Source organism: Leucoraja erinacea, chromosome 26 (assembly GCF_028641065.1).
Source record: "Leucoraja erinacea ecotype New England chromosome 26, Leri_hhj_1, whole genome shotgun sequence".
Classification (NCBI taxonomy): Eukaryota; Metazoa; Chordata; class Chondrichthyes; order Rajiformes; family Rajidae; genus Leucoraja; species Leucoraja erinaceus.
Genome location: NC_073402.1, coordinates 10,414,654 through 10,432,529, shown reverse-complemented (window position 1 = coordinate 10,432,529; position 17,876 = coordinate 10,414,654). Strand labels below are relative to the sequence as shown.

The 17,876-nt window shown below is 42.9% G+C and overlaps 1 protein-coding gene across 5 annotated transcripts in view; it reads left to right on the top strand.

The window, feature by feature from the left end:
• Positions 1 to 17,876, top strand: part of LOC129709656 (adhesion G protein-coupled receptor B2-like) — a 545,832-nt gene that overhangs the window by 485,209 nt on the left and 42,747 nt on the right. For all 5 annotated transcript variants that reach the window (XM_055656140.1, XM_055656141.1, XM_055656145.1 and 2 more), the window contains 3 exons: positions 3,378 to 3,473; positions 6,874 to 6,913; positions 13,360 to 14,021. In XM_055656140.1, the coding sequence (XP_055512115.1) occupies positions 3,378 to 3,473; positions 6,874 to 6,913; positions 13,360 to 14,021 (798 nt within the window). The remainder of the gene's footprint in view (positions 1 to 3,377; positions 3,474 to 6,873; positions 6,914 to 13,359; positions 14,022 to 17,876) is intronic.

Here is a 17,876-nt window from a genome sequence, read left to right as displayed (position 1 = left end):
CACCACTTTCCTGCACTGACCCCACTTCCTTACTCCCCTTCACCATTTCTATTTAATTTCCTAGACCTTAGTCCCTCACTCCTGAATTGTGCCACCTCTCCAACTATTGCACCTGGTTGTTCTTCTCTCAACTAATTAGTTTTCAGGTTTTCTGCTGGCACTACTAGCATGTTGGGGTGTCAGGGGTTATGGGGAGAAGGGAGGAGAATGGAGTTGAGGGAAACATAGATCAGCCATGATTGAACGGCAGAGTAGACCTGATGGGCCGAATGGCCTAATTCTGCTCATCACTTCCCCTTTCGGCATTCTGAAGAACCTATTCCCTCTGTGGCTTTTACAAGATAAGAACAGGTGCAACACTTTCCTTCTTATTGCCTCCCTTCCCACTGTCAGGCCCCAAAGACTTTTGGGAGATAAAATTGCGATTTATTTACACTTTTCAATTTAAAATACAGCATTTATTTCTGGCGATACTGTCTCCTGTAAAATGGAAACCAAACTTAAATTGGGCAATCACTTTGCAAAAGCCTTCATTTCGTTTGTAAACATGACCCCAAGTTACAGTTTGCACTTTAATTTTCTGCCTCACTTCCAAGCTGAGCTCTGTGCTTGGTCTATAACAATGCTCTGTGGGAGATTAATGCAAGCCTGAGCCAAGAGCCATTATCTTTTGACTCGGTACATTACAACTTTCTGATCCCAATATTAAGTTCCAGGAATATGTCTCAGGTATAACTCTGCACCTCCCTTTTATCTTATTTGTCGCAAAACCAACTTTTTTCCTTTATATTTTTCCTTTTGCAATTTAACCTTGGCTGCATTTTAATCTGTCACAGATCTTCAATCGTGTTTGCCTTTCTTATCACATTTTCTCTTCACATGTAACATTGCTAACTTTTATCAGGCAGATGAAAGATCAAATTCAGATGTTAAAACTGTTTTAATCTCCATAGATGTTTGTTAATCTCCTGAGTGTTTTCAATTTATTTCAGTTCTCCAACATCCTGCCTTTCTAGCTAGTGAAAAAGGAGTATTTTACGGAACATAAAGAGATGGCAAAGTATAAAGATTTATATGTAATGATTCCACAGTGTCACTGACGGGATGGATCCCATGGATTTACGTTTCATCTCTTTATTTAATTGTTTTATCTCATTGTTTCTGTACCCATTCTTTATAGCACATGTCTTGTACAATCAAATAAATTAAATATCAGGAGGTCTCACATTTCCTGTGTAAGGGAAACTGCACAGTATGAATAGGGATTTGAGGCCTTGATTTGGATACCCTCCAGCCAATTGAATGAACATGTGAATTGGTTTTAATGAACTAGCAACCATGGAGATAGTTTACACTGTCCCTGTACCTTCTGAAATATTTCACTGGATTCCTCATTTGTCATTCCATATGGATTTTTTTACTTTGAATTTGATGGTTGGTGTTACTACATATTATTGTATTTATTGTATAATATTTCTGAATGGTAGAACCTCGTAAGTCCTGTTTACATTAGACTTTGATGTAAATGTAGATGGGTTGCTTAGTAAGTTTGCAGATGACATCAAAATTGTTACGGTCATGGACTGTGAGGAAGACTGCAAAAGTATACACGAGATATAGATCAGCTAGAGAAATGGTCAGGGAAATAGCAGATGATGTTTAATCCAAGTAAGTGTGATGTGTTGCACTTGGGAGATCAAATGTAAAGAGAGCATTTACATTGAATGGTAAGACCCTTATAGCATTGAGGTACACAAAGATCTTGGAGTCCAGGCGCATAACCTCTTGAAAATAGCAACATAGGCAGATAGAATGGTAAAGATAGCATATGGTATGCTTGATTTCATTGGTCGTGGCATTGAGTAAAGAATCAGGAAGCCATGGTGCAGTTTTATAGGACTTTGGTTAGGCCACATTTAGAGTATTGCATGCAGTTCAGGTCACCCCAATACAGGAAGGATGTGCATTTTTTCCTGCTGTGTTCACATGGAATTTCCCAGTAACACACATGTGAGTAACTATAAAGGTTTCTTGATAAACTACTTGAAGAGATATCTGGATGACCGGTGCCAGCCTCAGCTTGTTAATCATCAGTGTTGTGTTGCTTTCAATTGTCCACTTTCAGAACAATAATTGGTGGGTCGGTTGGTGGAGTTGGCAGAAGGTAGAGAGGTAAACATCCAGAGGTTGGCTGGGTGTTTCATTTTGAGTATAGCACAAAATGAGCAAAACCAGCGAAGATCACAGTCAAGATCTGTTCTGCAAGATAGGAACTGCAAATACTGAGCTGGGTGTGGTATTGGTTTTTTATTGTCATGTGTACCAAGGTACAATGAAAAAACGTTGTTATGCATTCTATCCAGGCACATCATATCATACAAGTGCAAAAACAGAGCACAGAATATGGTGTTACAGCTGCAGAGAAAGTTCAGATCAAAGTAAAGTACAAAGGTTGCAATGAGGGACACCTGGAGATTGGGAACACATCTTTAGCATATGATGTCCATTTAGACGTCTAATAACAGCAGAGAAGGAGTTGTTAGTGCATCTGGTGGTATGTCCTTTCAACCCTTTGTACCGTCTGCCTGATGGGTTGAAGGGAGAAGTGGAAATGACTCGGTGACAATTACTCATCCTTGATTATGTTGGCTGCTTGTCTGAGGAAGTGTGAATGAAGATGGACTTGTTAGATGGGGAGTCTGTTCTGTGTGATGGACTGAGCTCTGCCAACTATTCTCTGCTGTTTCTTGCAGCCTGGGGCAGAGCAGTTGCCATAATAAGCTGTGATGCATTCGAATAGGATGCTCTCTGTGGTGTATCTGTAGAAATTGGTATGTTTTAATTTCCAGAGTGAGCAGATGTGAATCATTATTGTGCACTCTCAAATCATGGACACACACAGAGACTGTGAATAAAAACAGTCACATTCACTCTCAGGAAAAGAAACGGGGAAAATGTTTTTGAAAGAAGATGTAATGGTATTTTTGGTAAGTCGAGGAGGACTTGCCATGCATTGAAATTTTCGGGAATTTGGGAAGCAAAAACAAAATTGTGGTTCAATAGTACTTAATTGTCACATGTATCCAGGTACAGTAAAATTCATTTTTTGCATACAATGCAGTAAAATCCTACTGTACATAAGTACAATCATACCCAGTAGAAGAGTGTAAAAATAGTACACTGAAACAGTGCACAAGGGTTGCCACGGTTACGCTGCCATATTGGATCATTCAAGTTCAAAGTTCTTAAAAGTGTTAAAATCTACCAGAGACTTTGTGGAAACAAAAAAATATACATCCACATCTGCAATATGATGGTTATTACTGCTTCTGTTTGATAAGGATATCTTTACAAAATCTCTTTATAATTTCTCATAGATTCAGGATGTTGTAAAATGCCGAACAGGAAGCTGCAAAAATGAAGAGAATGAAAACTCACCTGATTCGTACAAAAATGGTCAAGTCCAGATAATGGTGAGTAAAGTACAATTCCGAGAGCAAAATCGATATGCATATGACATATCTGTCCTCAAGATACCAGCCTTGCAGGACAAAAAATGTTTCAGGGGAGTTGCGGAGGTAGAGATGTACGAGGAGAGATTGATTAGTTTAGGCGTGTATTCTTTGTGGTTTAGAAATGTGAGGATCTCACATAACTGATAGAAGTCTCACCGGGCTAAATAGTCTGGATACAGGGAGACATTTCCCCTGACTGAGGATTCTGGAATTAGGGGTCAATGCCTCAGGTACTGGGGGCCTGAAATAGGGAGGGATCTCTTCACACAGAGAGCGGTAAATCTGTGGAATTTACTGCTTCAGAAAGCTGTAAATGCACAATTGTTGAGTTCATTAACTAGATCGGTTTCTGGGTGGTAACAGATTTAATGCATACGAAGATAGTCCAAAAACATGGCATTAAGGTCGAAGATTACTTGTGGAGACACAAGAAACTGCAGATGCTGGAATCAGGCAAAGAGCAAAGTGTTGGAGGAACTCGGCATCTATGGTCGGAATGGACAGGTGACGTTTCAGGACAGGACCCTTCTTCAGCCTGATGGAGCAGGGTGGGAAAAAATGGAAAAAAGGACATGGGGTTAGGGCAAAGCCTGATAAGTGACTGGTAGATGCAGATGAGGGGGGGGGGGGGGGTGACTGTGAGGTGGATGGAAATAGTGTCAAAGACTGGAGATGAAAAAGAAACTATGGGAGAAGAGGAATAAAAGGTAAAGCCAGAATGAGGGACAGGTTAAGGGTGGTGGTGGGAGTGATGGGGGTATAAGAAGGTGTGGGGGTGTCAGATGATTTTATTTGAAATCTTACATTTACATATTACATTTTGCACTCTTGATGTGGTCTTTTCTACATCAGTGAAACCAAGTATCAATTTCATCAAACACTTGAGCTTAGTCTGCCAAGGCCTGATGGTTCTCCAGGTTCCAAGTCATTGTATCTCTCCTTCCCATTTCCATGCCAATCTTTCTGTCCTGGGCTTCCTCCATTGCGAGAGTGGGGCTATATGCAATCTGGGGGAATAGCACGTCTTAGTGATCTTGGGTAGTTTACATTACAATGACCTGAACATTGAATTCTCCAATTTGAAGTAATGCCTCCTTCCATAAACCCCCTTCTCAGTCAACATCCTTCCTTGATGTGCACACCTTTCTCCCACCGCCCCATCACTGTGTTCCTTTCCCCTTCTTACACCCATCTCCTACCCCTCCTATCTTGGAGTCACCCATTTCTTTTTCATGTCCCCTCTTTCCCCCTCCCCACTGTCCCCCTCCCCCTCCCTCTGGCTTCACATTTCACTCCATTTACTCATTTTTTTACCAGCACCCTTTTGTCTCCATTTCACCTCAAGCCTTTGACACCATCTCCACCCATCTGCCATTGCCCATATCCACCTATCAATTGCTAGACTTTTCCCACCCAACCTCCCTTTTCCAACTTTCACCTCCCCCCTCCCCACTCAATCAGTCCAAAGAAGGGTCCCATCCCAAAATATCATGTGTCCATCCTCTCCACAGATTATGCCTGACCTGATGAGTTCCTCCGGCATGTTGTGTCTTTTGCAGAAGATTAGCTGTGATCTTGTTGAATGTCGGAGTAGGCTCAAAGGGCAAAATTACCTCCTGTTTGTCTTTGTATTCATTTCAGTAAGTTCCTACCACCATTGCCCTTGGAAGCTTGCATCTTCTCCTTTGTGCAGCTGAGTTACCAGTAGTACTATGATCTTGGCTCCATCTTCATTGTCCAAGGAAATATTCAACCCCATAATTTTTCACTATAGAAGGCACAGTCCTGGAGGTTTCCCCAATTCCCTGCCTTTTGTCACTCCTCTGCTGGTAGTTGCCCATTCTCTCTCCTACTGCATTTCCTTAAACTATGGGTCGCCGTGACACTCAATCGAGCCAAAATGTTGACACTTCCTCCAGTTTGCAGGGAAAGTACCAGGATTGCCACATGCTGCAGACTGTAAACACACACTCTGCCTTTATTTTAGTTTTTGAAATTGCGAGTCACACCAGTTCTGCCACTGCTCAGTGTCTTCACTCATGGATAGTCCCACCTCGCATGCCATCACCACTTTCCATCAGCCTTTATTGCAGCCTGGTGGCCAATTTAAGTCCTGGTCATCACCTCATGTGCTCTCACAAGCAAATCATCCTCCTCTCACTGTGCTGCCAACTGTATCTGTAGGTGTTTGTGGCCTCCACTGTCTTTTCATACCTCACTTCTAAGGTTGCCAACTTACTCCCAAATAAGGGACAAAAGGTCAAAATAAGGGACAAATTCCCGACGGCAATTCCTTGCCGACTCGGCTGTGGCTGGGTGAATGATGAGTTGGCCCGGGTGCTGGACTGCACATAAAGCCCAGACGGCAGGCCAGCTGAGGAGATTTGGCCCGGGCCGTGCAACGTCGGGCGCAAAGTCCGCCGCCCGAGCCATGAGAAGGAGGGGTGGTGGTGTCGGTGGTAAGCATAGGTCCGAAGGTCGGACAGCTGGCCGGGCTGCCGACCGACGGGGCCACGGGCAAGGCACTACTGCTGTACTTCATGGGCTGCACTACGTCGGGACGGGGCCGGATGCGACGCTCCGGCCCGACAGTTCCCTCGACCTGAGCAGTAGCAGTCAAATACAGGACAAGGGTGGTCCCTTACTGGACAAACCAATTTAGCCCAATATACGGGATATCCCGGTTAATATGGGACAGTTGGCAACCTTACACACTTCCCTACCACCTTTGTGCCTTCAGCTGATTTAGCAACCGTGCATTCAATGCCTTCATCTGGCCTCTATATAATCTGTAAAGAAAAGTTGATGTTCCAGCACCAATTCCTGCGAAAACTGACTCTCAATTACACTGTGGAAACTCAACTTACATCAGTTATTTAATTGTGATACCCTTGCCAGATATTGGGAATGTAATTGAAATGTGCAAGTGGGATGCCAGTAGAGATACACCATAATCCTCTCACTCACTGTGGGAAGATAACATTGAGGATTGTTTCAGTGTTACCAATCAAACATTATAGAATGGAGACTGGAATATGTGAACACCCTCAACAGATTGTTCTGTTTGATATAGACACATTGGACAGAAAGACTTATTGTATTGTGTATTTCTCTGATAACATGCAACACACAGGCAAAATTGTGATACTCTGTGAGCCAGAACTGCAGCGACAAACCACGGTGAGGACAGAATTCCCTCATTCAGATGTTGTGTTTCCATATTTTCAGCAACTTCTCAGTCAGGACATCGGGATATCATTTTATATTCCTGGCAATCAGTAAATGGGTGAGTTGCTTCAGCTGACAGCTCCTATGTCTCTAACTTACTGTCTCTTTGTATCCTGCTGCCTTTTTATAGACAGATTTTGAAAAGGACGTGGACCTGGCTTGCCAGTCTGGTATGTAATACTTCAGATCCTGGAGGGGATAATTATAGCAACTACGTTTCACCATTACCCATTCATATACATATACATCCTTCCTATACATATCTTTATTTAATATTGTTCTTCCTCACATCCTCAGGAGAGCCAACAGGTGAGTATGAACATCAGTTGTAGTAGGAATGAGTTAACTTTGGAATCACTCCATCATCTTTCCATTTCCATCAGGCATCAAATATTATTTACATTTGATTAATCTTACTGCAATAAAGGGGATGTGTGCAAACATTTCCTGTTACATTTTCAAATTTCTAGTCATAGTAATTACAATCAAATTATTTCTTTAGAGGCCAATTTTTTCCCACTGATTACCTCATTAACAGATTTTAAATTGCTACACTTTCAAACACCAGTATGCACAGTCTGCAGTTAAAAACAACTTTTACAATATTACAACTGTGGCCATAATTGAAAGGCACTTGGTTATCTGTAAGTGTTCTCGTAGATCCAGCTGTCCACTCAGGTGCTGATACAAATGCAAGGCCTTCTTCTATTGCAAACTAGTGAAGAATACTTTCTCTCCTTCATTTACTTACATGATTATTTTTCTAAGATCTCAAAAAGCAACTAGTACTGCATATAGGAATATTTATGTAATTTGTAATTCTCTGTAAATTGCACATATGGAAGTATCTTATTTTTTTCTCAAAATGCATACATAATTTGCCATTCATTAGTCCAGTTCTAAAATGTGACATGAAGGAGAAATTATGTATTTAAGAATGGAAATGTGGTGCAATTTGACTCAACATAGCACAATCTTGAGGAGCCACACAATTGTTTTTTCTAGTGAGTTCCTTAGCATTAAGGATCACTTAGTCCTGTTCTGCTTATATAGATTTGCACACTCTTTCATAGATGGAGCAAGTGGCTCGTGACGGGATGGTCATAAATGTGGTGGCCCATTAATCATTTTGGTTGTTATCCACCACTTTAAGTTTCAATGGTGCATGAGTCCCAAGGACTGGAGTGCTAAAGACCTAGTGGCATCTATCTATCTTCTATCTATCTTCTATCTTCTATATATTACTAAAACTCTCATCTTGACCACTTCCTGTCTGCGTTGTAATTAAATTTGCGCAAAAACAATCCCCCACACCACTACGATTTTTTTGCCACCTTAACCACCATTCTCCTCTGCTTACAAGTCAAATAAGATTTGTTCCGATCGGTGAAATAGTACAAAAGTCATGAAAGTTTTGAAGGTTCCCCCTTCCCCCCTCCCCCCCCCCCCCCCCCCCCCCCCCCCCCCCCCCCCCCCCCTCCCCTCCCCTCCCCCCCCCCCCCACCCCCTCCTCCCATCTCCTCCCCCCCCTCTCCCCCCCCCTCCTCCCCCCCCCCCCCCTCACACACACCCACACTCCCCCCCCCCCTCCCCCACAACCTATTAGCAGTCTATCCATAATCTACTGAGGTAATCAGCTGCCAATCCTCTTCCACCTGGTTCTCCTTCACTGTCCTCCCCAATTAACCCACCAGCCACACACCTTCCTCCTGCCATGCACTGTCTATTCTGGTCTCTAGTGGCCCAATGCCTCTGTTCCTGGAGTTCTTGCCACCCTCAGCTCTAAGAACAGAGAGCTCCAAGATGAAATAAAAGCAAACTGCTGGAAACACTTGGCAGAGTCTGTGGAAAGAGAAACAGAGTCTCTGGTTAAAGAGCATTCACTAGAGCAGATGAGTTTACAATGGATGATTTACCCTTGAAATATCATTGATTCAGCAATGAGTCTTGGAACCAGCACTTCAATTAATTCTAAAGTAAATTAAAATTCAGGTTTAAAGTTCCCTGTCACTGCTGAAGAGAAATTAAGGTAGCCCAGACTGCAGAGCTGCAATTCTGCAGCATTGGCTTTGCTGTCCATTGTGGACAAAGATGGAAACTAACTGCAGAGTCCACTCAAATACCCGCATGTTTCTTTTAATTCTTCTAAATATAATCCATCAGAAGTACAGCAATTATCAATCTATCAGAATGTTGTTAATCATCGGTGGCAGCACTTTCCAGAGCTGGTCTCATGACCAACAGCGGAGTCGATTTACTGTCCCTACTGTGGTTGAAGCTTAATACTTCTTTAAAGGAAATAACTTTAGAACCTAAATACTAATTCAATTGATCATCAGACGAATACTAAACACTAGAAACACAAATAAAGAATAATTCACATGCACAAAGGTCACATTTAATAAAATACAGTACGGTGAGGTTCAGCGCAGGCCTGGAGCATGTAATGATGTAGCAGTGCCAGGACAGTGTTGGCATCGTGTGAGTGTGGGGCAGGAACCATCAAAACACTTCATGAGCCAACTTGGTCATTTACACCTGTAAAGTCTCCATCCTGCGCTTGGCCTCAAGTGCTGCTGGAAGGTTATCAACTCAGTGAAAGACGCATTTCGGTCTGCCTGGTACCTGTTGGTCTAAAGATGATACAAAATGTCCATTAGGGAATGTTACTAGCTGACTACAGGAGTGCATGCTAGAGGACACACTGTAGCTTGATCCTGCAAACACAAAGGCTTTGAACAGAAGGCCCATAGTCCATCCAACCGCCATTGAATACTGAAATAAGTATTATCCAAAACTGGCACATGGGATTTGTACATAGATTGTATTAACTTGATGATGTTACAAATGTATAGACCTGACAACATGGAATACATAGACTGGAAGACGATTAATATAAAGAAGGCCATGCACTGTTTTTGTTTTCTTGTATATGTTTTTCATGAATAAAGTTTATTTTTGAAAAGATAAACTTAAGTATGGAATAGGGTGGTTTCACTGTTCTTCAGAAGAGACAGCTCAACACTGCTATTGTATTGTATTGTATTCCTTTATTGTCATTCAGACTTTTCAGTCTGAACGAAATGTTGTGCCTTGCAGTCATAACAGAGAATAAAATAACAAAACTCCCAATAAACACATCCACCAGAGTGAGTCTACCAGGCACCTCCTCACTGTGATGGAAGGCTTAAGTCCTTGTCTCTTCCCTCCTTGTTCTCCCTCTGTGCTGAGGCGATCCAGGCTTCCGATGTTGGGACCCTGCCGGGTGATGGTAAGTAAGTCCCGTGGTCGAATCCGAGCTCCGTGAACGGGCCGATTCAAACTCCACGGCCCGAGGCTGTCGAAGCTGCCGAAGCTGCCACCCTCCAGTCCAGAGGCCAAAGCCGCTATTGCGGGAGCTCCCGAGAACCCGTACCAACCTGGGACCTGCGAGCTCCGACGATGCCGTCCACTGGGCCCACGGCCAAGTCCATTGAGACCTCCAAGGCTCTGAAGTCGGGCCACCGCTGCCCCGAAGTTGGCGAGCCTCGCGTTGGTAAGTCCTGGCTCTGCCTCGGGAGCCTCAAGGTCAGTCCCAGTTGGAGGCCGCCAACTCCGCGATTAGGCCTCAGCCCAGACGGAGACGGGGGTTACGACAAGAAAAGGTGGCATCCCCCTGAGGGAAGAGACTAAAAACATGTTTCTCCCATCCCACACACATATACAACTAATATAAACTGAAATAAACGAAAACACCAGGACAAAAGAAAACAAAAAAAGAAAAGACAAACGGACTGCAGGCGAGCCGCAGCTGCAGGGCAGCGCCGCCACTTCCGGACAAGTACAGATTACAAGTACAGATTACAAAACACTTCTTCAGTGCTGGTGGCACTTCTACCTGCTCCACAGACACAAACAGTGATGGGGGCTGTCCCACTGTACGAGCTAATTCAAGAGTTCTCCCGAGTTTCCTCTGACTCGAACTCGGAGAATTATGGTAATAGCCGCTCGTAGGTACTCGGGGCTCTCGTGGACATTTTTCAACATGTTCAAAAATCTTCCCGAGCTTACCGTGTTTCCCGAGTAGTTCCCGTTAGCGTTACGAGCTGCTAAGAGACGTCCCGAGCTCCGACGTACCCGCTACGTACATTCTACGCGCTTCCACGAGTTTGATTTTTTTTAAACTCGGGAATTAGCTCGTACAGTGGGACAGCCCCATGAATGGCTTGCATCCAGATTTGCTGCCCAAGGCTTCAGAAATTGAGGCATTTCACCACAAGCATTTAATTATTTCTGACTTTTACCCTTTCAAACAATCTGTTCCATATATTTCTTCTGCTCTTCCTCTGGCTGCTACATAAGTAATTAAATGACCATTTCCACTGACCCCTGATGGAAATAAAAAAGCAGCTCGCTGAGATCCTGTTGAAAATACATGTGTTTAAACTAAATATGTTAGGGAATAAAAGTAATCTTTTGCTAATGATTAAATTTAATTCCCAAGGTAAGGTAAACAGGGAGGAGAACAGTAATAGACTGCAGGGAGACAGATTGGCTGACTCAATATACAGAGAAGTGGCATAAGAAATTTAATACAAAGAGGTATGAAGCGATGTACTTTGGCAGAAAGAATAAGGAGATTCAATATTGAATTAATTGTAGAATGCTAAGGATGTGCCAGGTCAGAGAGACCTGGGTATACGTCTCTGAATCTTTGAAAGTCACCGAGCATTTTGAGAAGGTACTTAAAGCAATAAAGGAATCCTGGGATTCGTAAATGGAAACAAAGTACCACAACAGAAAAGTTATGGTGAATCAATATAAAATACTGGTTGGGCCACAGTGGGACTTTTGCATTCAGTTCAGCTCAGCACACTTTAGGAGGGATGTGAATGTGAAGCCACAGGGGAGATTTTAGGAAGGATTTGTGAGAATGGTTCCAGAGTGGAGGGATTTCAGCTTTGCAGTTCAATTGCAGACACTGATGATCATATCGGAGCGAAGAAATGGAGAGGAGATATGACAGGTATTGCAGATCATGAGTGCTTTAGAGAGGATAAAAAGACAGGCTCCCTTCTCAACAGTAGATGGATTAAGAACCAGAATAAATGTTTAAAGTTTTGGGCAAGTTGTGCAATAGGAAAAGCATTTGTACACATAGATATGATCTGGACTACACAGGAGAGGGCTACAATCTTTCACAGCCTTCAAAATGGAAACTTTGATAGGTACCATAAGGACTTGATGAAGAATAATTTGCAGGACTGCGGGCTAGAGTGGAAGCATGGGACCTGCAGAATTGGTCCATAAACAACTTGCGGTTACATAATTTGTGGGAAGGCTGCCTTCTGTGTTGTAACAATTCTCTGCCACAGTTTTATAACTAAATAAGTGAGTGCATGATATATAATTGGGTTTTTTTAAACACCTTTAAAGAAGATTTCATTTAGTTTAGAAATACAGCTTTTAAATGGTCTTTGGCCTATCGAGTCCCCAGCGACCTATCAATCGCCGACTCACACTACTTCTATGTCATCCCACCTTCTCATCCCTACACACTAGAGGCTATGTTACTCATCATCTTTTCTGATGCACCTGAGCACATAGTACTAACCCCTAATTAAACCGCTACTCCTAGACCTCAGTCAACCCAACAGCAACCATTTATTCAGTGCTCACCGAATTAACTGATCACTGTGGCAGATCTTCCCCAGACCTCTTACTGATCACTCATACCCTTCTGCCTGCCTATTGCCCGATCCCCATGTCCTGCCAATAACCATCAATCAGCCTGAAGAAGGGTCTCGACCCGAAACATCACCCATTCCTCCTCTCCAGAGATGCTGCCTGGTCCGCTGAGTTACTCCGGCATTTTGTGTCTACCTTCGATTTAAACCAGCATCTGCAGTTCTTTCCTGCACAATAACCATCAATGACAGGCTTCTCCACGCCACCATCGATTGCTGGCAACCAATGCTCCATCGAATCTCCCTCTTCCATTCCCAACCCTCTCGCCCTTCCCTGGGCCTCTCATTGCTGCACCTTTCCGATCTTTGCTCCAGGTCTGCGATTTCCTCAGTGTGTTCCATGCTGACAGTGCTTGGGCAGTATCTCTTGTTCAGGTGATTCACTGGGTCCTTGGGCTATTTCATTGCAAATAGTGGGAAATGACCAGAGCGGTAATGGCAGGCCACCCAATTACCATTTGTTGCAGCATCACATCAACTGGGAATGTTAAATGCTATTATTTAATTGCTATAACAAAGATTTGCATTTTTTTAGCAAAACAGGCCAGCCTAGAACGTCAAGGTAAAAAAATGATCTTGAAGTCTTGTTACATATATGTGACATAGGAGGAAACATGGCAGTCAATCAGTGCACAACAGGGTCTTTAAAATGGCATTGTGCTGATAATGTTTTCTAACTATCTTTGGTAAAGATGTTGGTGAGTGCATAATATTCCCTGGCACAGTTCACTACAATGTAAAGTTTGTAATTACTCCCTGAGTAGGCAGATGGGAGCTCAGTTTAACACCCAAAGTTCTTCACCCCCTTTACTGCCATGCTCCATTAGTGTACTGAGAAGGATTATTGAATTATGTTGCTAACTGCTGTATTGTTGTTTCTGCTTTCCCAGTGCTCTTCAAAGAGGTTAACACTTGCAACCCAGCGACTATCACAGGGACAATGTCTCGCATTTCACTGGATGACGAGGAAGATGAAAAAATGAACATCAGCAATGAAGGAATGAATTTCTCCACCCTTCCAGGAAACATCCCACCGGGAAATGTGTTAGTCCAGTTACCTCCAATGCAGCATCTGCACGATGTGATGTCTGGTATGGGGGAACTGAACGAACCAGCCAAAAAAGAAACCAACAGTGAGCTGAGGGGAACCCTGTATCTGTGCACAGACAACACCCTGAGGCCGGTGGACTTGAAGTGGAGGCGAGCTCAGGAGCAGCCGCTGGAGGGAGACTACATGGTGCTCCCCAGACGCACTGTCAGTTTAAAGCCTTTCATCAAGGACGAGAGCAAATTGAACGTCAATGTGGACAACAGCAGGCACAATATCACTGGGAGCCAACCAGTCGAGTCAGAGATTTACCCAAACTTTGTCTCCGTTGATCAGATCAATTACAACTTTAATCAACCTTATGGAACTCTTAATTATCCACGGAGTTCAGCCCAAAAACATCACCCTTCAGTGAGGCACATTCTGGCATCTGAATTTGCAGACAGGAGCAGGACCATGCCACGCAGTAAGCCAAGCTCATCAGGGTCCATGGGCTCTTTAGAAGTAAGTTAAAGATATACTGTCAGTTTCTCAATGTACCTGTGGTAATATAAAGAAAGCAGGCATTGATAGCAGGGTAATTGTTTTCTCATTTTCAGTGAAACTGCCTTCCCATTTACGCTTGACCGAACCTGACCCTTGCTCCAGGCACCCAGAGAACGTATTGCTTCTGTAACAGTTGTAATAAATTGGAGCAACATTCTGGCATCCACCAACAGATTCAGGTCTTCCACAGTGTGCTCTGTATTAAGAATAAATTCAAGTAGCTCTCAAATAACCTCTCCATTCAACCTTCTACCTGCTGCCCACAAATGGACAAACCTGCTAAAAGGTTGCATGGTGCAGTACCAGTTATCTTTCTGTGTTTAGTTTAGTTTAATTTAGAGATACAGCACGGACACAGGCTCTTCAGCCCACAGAGTCCGCACCGATAAGTGATCCTCATACACAACCACTATCCTACACATCAGGGACAATTGTTACCGAAGCCAATTAGCGTACAAACCTGTGTGTCTTTGGAGTGTGGGAGGAAACCAGAGCACCCAGGTAAGCTCATGCGGTCATGGGGAGAATGTACAAACGCCATACAGGCTGGATCAAACCCGGGTCTGGCGTTGTAAGGCAGCAACTCTACCACTGTGCTACTTCCAATAAATTAAGAACTTCACAATAAAACTTTAACTTTTTTCCCGTATCTGATATTTCCCTAGTATCCCCTGCATCTGGTTTACATTTAATTACTGCTTTAAAAATTGTGCTTCTGGAATGCAAGAAACTATTTTTATATTTTTATGTGTTATTTTCAAATAGTTCTATGGTGGTGTTTTCTATTTTTTTCAGGTATCTGCCTGACAAAGTAGATTATCAAAAACACGATCTTTGTGTTCAAATTCCTACTAACCCTAATCCTCCTTCCTGCAACTTCTTTCAGCTCTACAAGATCAAATATTTCATGTCCCCATGATTCTGACATCTTGTACATCTCTAACATTCATTGATTGAGATCATTTTACATCCAAAATAGAAACAAAAATCACCAGAAATATTCTGTTGATGAGGCAGCATCTATGGAGAAAATTAATCAACATTTCAGGTGGATGGACTTTTGCTATTTTCACCCATTTTTTTTCATTGTCCACAAAGCTGCTTCTTTCCATTTTCTGTTATCTCCAGGCTGATTTTCTATGCCAGTGATCTCCAGCTGACAAGACAGTCAATTGACCTTTTCTATGTTTTTTATTAACCTCATATCACTTCAGGCAAATGCCAAGTTCCAGACGGTTGGGGTATGGATGACCCTGGATCCAAGTATTTATTGCCCTGATTTTCATTGAGAATGTGAAGATAGTCTTCATGACCCACTACATTTCTAATGTCGAAGATAGACGCAAAATGCTGGAGTAACTCAGCGGGACAGGCAGCATATCTGGACAGAAGGAATGGGTGACGTTTCGGGTCGAGATCCTTCTTCGGAATTCTAGTGTCATTGTGGGAATGGGGGTCTTCAATCATTATTTCAAATCCCAAAGTGATGTATTCAGCTCCCTGAATATGCAACCTCTTTCAATTCTATTCCCTTCAGGATCTCTTCCCCTTTCAACTTTTGCCTCATTTCCTTTACTCTGTTATTAATGGCCCTGCTGTTTGGTGTGCATGGGCAAAGTCCAGATCTGCCTTCCCGGGCCTTTTCTCCTCTCCTCTTTTTTAAAAGTCTTAAAAACTTTGCTTCTCACTCAGATTTTGGTGTAGCTTGAACGAATGTGTATGAGGCATAACAGCCATGACACCATGCTTCACAGCAAAGATTCCCCCCTTATTGCTCCAGATTAAATTCCATTTACCACTTTTCAGACTGACTGAACGATCCATTGATATCCAGCAGTCCAAAGCTTTCCTGCTCAACCATACAGCAAATTGTATATAATCTGCAAATGACTTTATCATGTCCCAAACACCTGTCAATGTTAATTATACTACAGCAGCTGGCGCAAAGTTCTGAACTTTATGGATGCAATGCTTACAATCATAAAAATGTCACAGAGCCAGTTTTTGTCCACACTCCCTTGGATCCTACGTGTTCTCACCTTTTTGACCAGCTTCTCAGGTAGGACCTTGTATAATAGGGTTGCCAGAATCTACGTAGGCTTTATCTAATCGCTGCCCACATCAACTCTGCTTGTTACCTCCATAAAAGATTAGTAATATTGGCAGGTGTGCTGCAGTACCTGTAATAAGTGAGTTTGTCTCTGCCTTGTTCAGCAATTGTCCAATCCTATCATCACAACAGTAGCAGAAGGTTTGATCAGAGCCTCCAGTTTCCTCCCTTGCCTTCTTTAACAGCCTGGTGTACATTTCACCAATCTTAATTTCATAAATGTAGTGGACAGCACAATGGCGTAGTGGACAGCACAATGGCGTAGCTGGTAGAGTTGCTGCCTCACAGCTTCAGCCTCCAGCTTTAATCTGGACCTCCAACGCCAACTTTGTGGAGTTTACACCTTCTCCCTGGGACTACAAATACTCAACTCCTTCCACATTCCTAAGACATGAGGGGTGGTTGGTTAATTGGCCACGATAAATTGCCCCTATTGTGTACGTCTGTGATAGATTCTGGGGGGAGTTTATGTCAAAATGGGATAATATAATGGATTGATTGTAACTGGCCCCTTAGTTATTGGAATGGACTGAGTGGGCTGAAGGGCCTGTTTCCATGCTGTGTGACTACATGAGTGAACCATTTCATATTTCTTCGCTATACTTATCCCATCCAATATTCAGCACTTCTCGATCAACAATTTCAGTACCATCCCTTTAATTTATGAATGTAGCTAAAGTATTGATTAAGAACCTTACCTTCCATCTCTGCTTGTTGATTACATTTCTGGTCTCTATTACGTCTAATATGTAATTATAAATTATTTGGAGACTTTTATTTCACTTCTCAGTATTTATAATAACAAATATATAATTACAAATTATTTGGATTTACTTTTATCGACAACTTCTTTGGTTTCCTAATTTTCAATTTTTCACTCCCACACCTTCTGGGTTTTCTATAACTGTGAATTCTCCTGCCTGATATCAGGTTCTCTACTTTGAGCTTTATCCATGCACCATGGTACTCACAGGGCTCCAGGTTTGTGCTGCTTCACCTTTGTCTTTGTGAGAATGTGTTTATTTAATGCATTTGCTGTATTATCGTCATTCCTTTTACATTAGCTGTGCTGAATCTTACTGAATTGCACTCAGGTTCAGAGCTGTGAGGCAGCAGCTTTTGTGGCTGCTTCACCACTCCAGCCAGTGTGGTCGTGAGTGAGGTTGAAGGTAGGAAAATGACCTGCACAGGTGTGCTCCCATGGGTTGAGATGTAAATCTGGATAGTTGGTGGAGAGGCGAGGCTTGGTAAATGATAGTTATTTGCGATTCAGCCGAAGAATGTGGAGAAGTGGAGACCATGAAAAGTGAAAACGTGACTTAGTCCAGAGGTTTTGAAAAATAGCATACATGCCATTGGCATTGGGAGTCAATAGGAAAATAACATTGTCAAAATGAAGAGAGGTAGAGCGATGAAACATGTACCACAGTGGTACTCTGTGATCAGGAAAAATTGGGAGGGCTATTGCGTAGTTGTTTTATCAACTGATGTAGTAGGGGGAGAAAACTACAAATGAGAGGTGGGGGCAGGACAAAGCCTAACAGTGAGCTGCAGTCTCTGTGGTAAAGATACTGCAGACCGTTGGTATGTAGCAAGCGAGGATATGGCTTCAGTGACTGTAGAGCAAGGCTGAGTACTTCTAAGTCAGGACGGTGTGTGCGGTGGGGAAAAGAATGGTGTGGTGTTTCCTCCAAAGTTTGAAA